This window comes from Empidonax traillii, unplaced genomic scaffold (genome assembly GCF_003031625.1).
Source record: "Empidonax traillii isolate 1590-97213 ecotype Southwest subspecies unplaced genomic scaffold, ASM303162v1 scaffold1710:size70786, whole genome shotgun sequence".
NCBI lineage: Eukaryota > Metazoa > Chordata > Aves > Passeriformes > Tyrannidae > Empidonax > Empidonax traillii.
In genome coordinates, this window is record NW_020956903.1 from 64,215 (window position 1) to 70,786 (window position 6,572).

Consider the following 6,572-nt stretch of genomic DNA (forward strand, 5'->3'; position numbering starts at 1 on the left):
GGATGGGATGGGATGGGATGGGATGGGATGGGATGGGATGGGATGGAAACAGAGCGGGGGTGACAGCAGAGAGTGACCACGGGCACGGCACGATGGCGTCACAGCGAGGGGGACACCCCGCTGCCCCCCCTGGGCTGAGTGGGCGCGGGGGGTGCGGGGGTCCCTCCTGGGGTGCCCCCTCCTGTCTCCGTGCCCTGTCCCCGCTGCCGTGGGGCCGTGTCCCGGTCCCGGGGGGCTGTGTCCCCTCGGGGGGCTCCGCGCTGCCCTGTCCCCTGTCCCCCCCAGATCGCAGCGCAGATCTGCCGCCAGGCGGGGCTGGTGAAGAAATCCAAGGATGTGGTGGATTACCACGAGGACAACTTCGCCATCGTCTTCGCGGCTATGGGGGTGAGTCGGGCCGGGCCGGGCCAGCCCAGGCACAGCCACAGCCCTGCCCCGCCCTGGCCCAGTGTCCCCAGTCCCGCTGACCGGTCCCCCCACCCGGGCAGGTGAACATGGAGACCGCCCGGTTCTTCAAGTCGGACTTTGAGGAGAACGGCTCCATGGAGAACGTGTGCCTGTTCCTCAACCTGGCCAACGACCCCACGTGAGACACAGCCCTGGCTGCAGCACCCGCTCCTCCTCCTCCTCTTTCTGCTCTTCCTTCTCCCTCCTCCTTTCTCCTCCTTTTTCCTTCTACTTCTCCCTTTTCCCTCCTCCTCATCCTTCTCCTACCTCCTTTCTTATATTTTCTTATTTTTTTCATTTTTTCTTATTTTTCTCATTTTTCTTATTTTTCCTATTTTTTCTTATTTTTCTTATTTTTTCTTATTCTTTTCCTTATTCTTTCTCCTTTTTCCTTCTGCTTATCCTTCCTCTTCCTTCTTCTCCTTCCTCCTTCTCCTCCTTTTCCTTTTCTCTCATCCCTCTTTCCATTTCTTTTCTTCTCCATTTCCCTCCATTTTCTTTTCCCTTCTTTCTTCTCTTTGGCCTTTCTCCCTCTCTTTCTCCTCTCTGCTTTCTCCCTCTCCTCTCCCTCCTCCTCTCCCCCCATGAGGACCTGCCCAAGCTTAGGTGGATCAGGGAGGGGGAGGTTGTTCTGGGACCCCAAAACTGCGGGTCCCTCCTCTCTGCAGGGGCCAGCCCTGCCCTGAGCAGCAGCGGGGGATGCAGAAGTGAGGGGGGCCCCCCCTCCTGGCCCCCTCAAACCTGCTCTGCGGGGGCTGACTGTGCCTCGGGGGTGCCCCCCGTGCCCGGCAGGATCGAGAGGATCATCACCCCCCGCCTGGCGCTCACCACGGCAGAGTTCCTGGCCTACCAGTGCGAGAAACACGTGCTGGTGATCCTGACCGACATGAGCTCCTACGCCGAGGCCCTGCGGGAGGTCAGCGGGGCCCCAGGGCCTGGCCCCGTCCCCTGGGTCCTCCCCGGGGGGCAGGGGATGGGCACTGGCCTGTTGGGGAGCCTGGGGTGCCCAGGGGACTCGGGGTGCCCAAGCACTTAGGGTGCTGGGGTTACCTGGAGTCCCCGGGGTGTTTGGGGTGCTTGGGGGGCCTGTGGTACTGGGGGTGCTCGGGGTGCCCAGGACACGTGAGATGCCCAGGGTATCTGAGGTTCCTGGGGTTCTTGGGGTGCTCGGGGTGCCCAGGGTATCTGGGGTTCCCGGGGTTCTTGGGGTGCTCGGGGTGCCCAGGTTGCTGGGGGTGCCTGGGCTGCCCAGGGCACTTGTGGCACTGGTGCCCCCCTGTGCTCTCAAGGTTTTTGGGGTGCTGGAGCCCCCCCAGCCCCACGGCACCTCTTCCCCCCCCCAGGTGTCGGCAGCCCGGGAGGAGGTTCCCGGCCGGCGCGGCTTCCCCGGTTACATGTACACCGACCTGGCCACCATCTACGAGCGCGCCGGGCGCGTGGAGGGCAGGAACGGCTCCATCACCCAGATCCCCATCCTCACCATGCCCAACGACGGTCCGCGGGACACGGGGGGCACCGGGGACACGAGGGGGACTGGGGACACGACGGGGACCGGGGACACGGGGAGGGCTGGGACGCGGGGGCGGGAGCTGCCCTGCTCCAGGAAATGGCAGGGCTGGGAAATGCCGGATTCTTTTAAGCTGGTTTTGGGGAGCTCGCGGGGTGCTGAAGCCCTGGGTGCTCGCTGAGGTGTTTGGGGTTATTATCCCCCCCAAACCTTCCCTCCCCCCCCCACCCCCAGCAGGATAAGGGTGTCAGCCAAAGGACGGGGTTGAGGACAGGGAGAGCAGCCAGGGGTGCCACGGGACACCCCACCTGCCTGGGTACCCCAGGGGGGACACAAACCAGCCGAGCCACTCTTCATCAGTTCCCCGTGGGGTCCCCTGCTGGGCAGGGGGTGACACCGGGACCCCCCACCCCAGCCCCGTGGGGGCGGTGCTGCTCTGGTGATCCCCTGACATGGGGGCGTGGCCGTGTCCCGAGCAGCCACACCCCGTGGGGGGCTTACAGCACCCTGGTTCCCCCCAGACATCACCCACCCCATCCCTGACCTGACGGGTTTCATCACCGAGGGGCAGATCTACGTGGACCGGCAGCTCCACAACCGGCAGGTTCATTCCCGAGCCCCTTCCCGGCTCTAGGGATGGACTGGGGGGGCTGGAGACCCCCCAGAACGGGGGTGCCCAGGGCAAGGGGTGGGTGTTGGACGGGTGCACATGGGGGTCCCTCTCGCCCTGCAGATCTACCCCCCCATCAACGTCCTGCCGTCCCTGTCCCGGCTGATGAAATCAGCCATCGGAGAGGGAATGACCAGGAAGGACCACGGGGACGTCTCCAACCAGCTGGTGAGGGCTGGGGGACACTGAGGGGGGTGGTTTGTCCCTTCAGAACCCCCTGCCTGGGGAGGCTCAGGTGAGCCCAGGCCAGGCTGGGAGAGCTGGGGGGGTTCCCCTGGAGAAGAGAAGGATCCAGGGAGAGCTGAGAGCCCCTGGCAGGGCCTAAAGGGGCTCCAGGAGAGCTGGAGAGGGACTGGGGACAAGGCATGGAGGGACAGCACACAGGGAATGGCTTCAGCATGGAAGAGGGGAGATTCAAATGGGATATTGGGAAGGAATCCTTCCCTGTGAGGGGAGGCCCTGGCACAGGTTGCCCAGGGAAGCTGTAGCTGCCCCATCCCCATTCCTGGATGGGCACAACCTGGGCTGGTGGAAGGTGTTGCTGGGTGTCCCTGGGTGGTCTCTGAGGCCCGTGCCAGGCCCCCCATTCCGTGTGTCCGTGGCTCTCCCAGTACGCCTGCTACGCCATCGGGAAGGACGTGCAGGCCATGAAGGCGGTGGTGGGGGAGGAGGCTCTGTCTGCCGATGACCTGCTGTACCTGGAGTTCCTGCACAAGTTCGAGAAGCAGTTCATCACCCAGGGTGAGCTGGTGCCCCACACGGGGGGGCTCTGGGACACCCCCCAGCACCCCCTGGCTCCTGCACCCCCCTCCCTTCCCAGGGCCCTACGAGAACCGGAGCATCTTTGAGTCCCTGGACATCGGGTGGCAGCTGCTGCGCATCTTCCCCAAGCAGCTGCTGAAGCGGATCCCGGAGAACATCCTGGCCGAGTTCTACCCCCGCGAGGCCAAGGCGCCCGACCCGGGCCCGGTGGGCACGGCCCTGTGACCCCCCCCGATCCCCCCGGGCCACCCGAGGGCCCCCCGGTGGGGCCGCCTGGGAGTGGCAGCCAGGAGGGCACAGGGGGTGTCCCAAAACCGGGAGGAACCTCCTTTCCCTGGTGAATAAAGCACTGTGGTCACCACCCCCCTCTCTGCTCTGGTGCTTCCCGCTGTGGCCCTGGCATTCCCACCCCTGGGCACCCCTGCAGACCCCTGGAGACCCCCGGAGACCCCTGCCCAGCCCATGCTGCCCAATGCAGGCAGAGGTACAGGCAGCCCCGCACATCCCCCCCGCTGAGCTGCATCTCCTCAAACCACCCCAATTTCCATATTTTCGGGTGCCCTGGGGGGTGTAAATGCCATGGGGGTAGGGGGGTCCTGCAGAGCTCCCCGGGCAGCGTCCTCAGCACCTCCCCAGTCCGAGCACCCACAGCTGGGGTGGGGCAGGTTTTGGTTCCCCCCTGCCTGCATTGGTGTCCCCCGCCCCGGGGGGGTCAGGGACCGGTTTCACTTCCCTGCAGCAGCGGGGGGATGAACCGAGAGCCGGGGCAGGGGCAGCTTCCCCTGCTCTGCGGGGCCGGGGCCGCAGCCCCCACCATGGCCGGGGCCGGGGAAGGTGTCGGGGGGCACCTCACAGGTAAGGTCTGTCCCTGGGGGATTGGGGGGGGCCCAGGTGTGGCCGGGGGGGCTCTGTCTGTCTGTCTCTCTGTCTGTCTGTCCCCTGTGGCCACCACGGTGGCCTGGGGGAGGGTTTGCAGTGAGTAAAACCAGCCCAGAAGGGGCTGGAGGGGGTTCTCTCTCCCCAGCAGAGGGTCCTGGGGGTCTTCATTCGGCAGCACGGAGGGTCCCGCGGGGACCCCCAGCCCTTGTGGGGGGTGTAAGGTCCCGGGGGAAGGGGGGATTACAAAGCAGGGGGAGGGAGGGGGGGAAAGGCAGGTGGGATTTTGATTCCAGAGCTCATTCCCCACCAGATTAGGGATTCTGGGAAGGGTGGGAGGACGGGATGCGCCTCAGCCCCTCTGGGAGCTGCCCAGGTGGCGAGGATGGGTAAACAGCCCCTCCCCGAACCCCCTGGCACTGCGAGGACCCCGGAGCACTTGGGAACAAGGGATGTGCCCGGGCCCAACATCGGGGACCCCCGGGGCCCCCAGTGACTGTCCCCAGGGCCACTTCCCCCGGTACGTGGGGGGGTCTCACGGCATCCCCCCCTCACAGACCCTTCACCCCAGAGCCCCGGGGGGACGCCCAGGGCTGCCGGCGACTGTCCAGCCCCCCGTGTCACCTCCCTGTCCCCCCGTGTCCCCCCCACACCTCCTGGGTCGGTTCCCTGCAGCCATCCTGGAGTCCGGGAGCAGCGAGGAGGAGGAGGAAGAAGAGGAAGAGGAGGATGCAGAGGCAGCTACGGGACAGGTATCGCTTCCAGAATCGTTTGCCATCGGATTTCCCCCTCCTGCCCCCTTAACTCGCTGTGGGTGAAGGGCGGGTGCCCCCCTGTGTCCCCCCCATCCCTGCTGGGTGTCCCAGCTCCGGGGGCTGAGCGGGGGATGGCACAGGCACAGCGTCCCCAGCGCTCGGGGCTCAGCGGGACCTGGCAGCGCTGAGCCAAGGGAATGGCACTGGAATGCCAGTGGAATGCCAGCGGAATGCCGGTGGAATGCTCTGCCGGTGCCGTGCCAGTGCAACGTCTCGCCAACCCCGTGCCCTGCTCTGCCAGTGCAATGCCCTGCCAACGGAATGCTGTGCCAACAACAGTGCCCTGCCAATGCCATGCCGTGCCAAAGCAGGGCCGTGCCAATGCCATGCCAACAGAATGCCATGCCAAGGCAATGCCATGCCGCTGGAATGCTGTGCCAATGCCAGGCCAAAACAATGCTGTGCCAGTGCAGTACCCTGCAAACGCCAAGCCAAGCCAATGGAATGCTGTGCCAACCCCGTTCCTCATGCCCGTTTCTCCCCCAGCTGCACCCACTCCTTGGCCCGGAGCCAGGCGATGCCGAGGGGCGGCTGGCACAGCTCGAGCAAGGTGAGACTTGTCCCACCCCAGTGTCCCACCCCAGTGTCCCACCCCTGTGTCCCACCCTGGTACGTCCCTGTGGGGGTCTCAGGGCAGCTGCAGCCCCTCACAGGCCCTGTCAGTGACGGTGTCAGTGGGACAATCCCTGCCCTGGCACAGAGCTGGGTGCCAGCCCTGCTCCTGGGTGAGCTGGCTGGGCTCTGCCGGCCCCTGGGTGTGGGGGGCTGGGGGCAGGAACTCCCCTGGGAGTCTGGCGGGCACCTGAACCCCCGTGTGCCCCCGGCAGCGTCGCAGGCACTGCTGGCAGAGCTGGAGGCGCTGCAGACGGAGGTGGAGCTGGAGTGGCTGTGCCCGCAGCAAGTCCAGGCCCTCACGGCACAGGTAGGGGGGCAGAGCACCCCAACACCCTCCCCTCGCAGGGCCAAGGGTGCCAGAGCATCCCCCGGCACAGCTGGTCCGGGGGCAGCGCTGGGAGCCCCCATCCTGGCACAGGGGGCTCTCCTCCCACCTCAGGGGCAGCAGAACGAGCAGCTGCAGAGGCTCAGCCTGGCCCGGACGGCAGAGGAGGGGACACGTGAGGGGGGGACACCTGGAGCGGGGACCCCCAAGAAGGTGCCCCCTGAGGAGATGCCACCTGAGGGGGTGACCCCCGAGGAGGACCCCAACCCTGCCCCACGCTCCGGGCAACAGCTCCCAGGTGAGCCGGGGGGGGTCCCATCCCATCCCATCCCACCCCATCCCACCCCATCCCATCTCCAGGAGTCCCCCCCGGCGGCCCCCCCACAGTGTCCCCTAAGCCCGGCTTGGCCCGGCACCGGTTTAGGCTGCGCCTGAGCCCTGTTTGGGGTTAAACAGGGTGAAAGCGATACCGAAATGAGCCGCCAACGGTGAAGGGAAAGCGCAGCTGCTCCCGCTTCCCCTTTCCCATCCTGTTTTCCCACGTCAGCAATTGTG

General features: G+C 66.2%; 1 protein-coding gene across 2 annotated transcripts in view; it reads left to right on the top strand.

The window, feature by feature from the left end:
• ATP6V1B1 (ATPase H+ transporting V1 subunit B1) overlaps nt 1-3,644 on the top strand; it is a 15,794-nt gene extending 12,150 nt beyond the window's left edge. For both annotated transcript variants that reach the window (XM_027908435.1, XM_027908436.1), the window contains 8 exons: nt 286-387; nt 489-586; nt 1,240-1,363; nt 1,791-1,941; nt 2,476-2,558; nt 2,688-2,792; nt 3,236-3,365; nt 3,445-3,644. In XM_027908435.1, the coding sequence (XP_027764236.1) occupies nt 286-387; nt 489-586; nt 1,240-1,363; nt 1,791-1,941; nt 2,476-2,558; nt 2,688-2,792; nt 3,236-3,365; nt 3,445-3,611 (960 nt within the window). In that variant the 3' untranslated portion in view covers nt 3,612-3,644. The remainder of the gene's footprint in view (nt 1-285; nt 388-488; nt 587-1,239; nt 1,364-1,790; nt 1,942-2,475; nt 2,559-2,687; nt 2,793-3,235; nt 3,366-3,444) is intronic.
• Nucleotides 3,645-6,572: the final 2,928 nt, after the last annotated feature.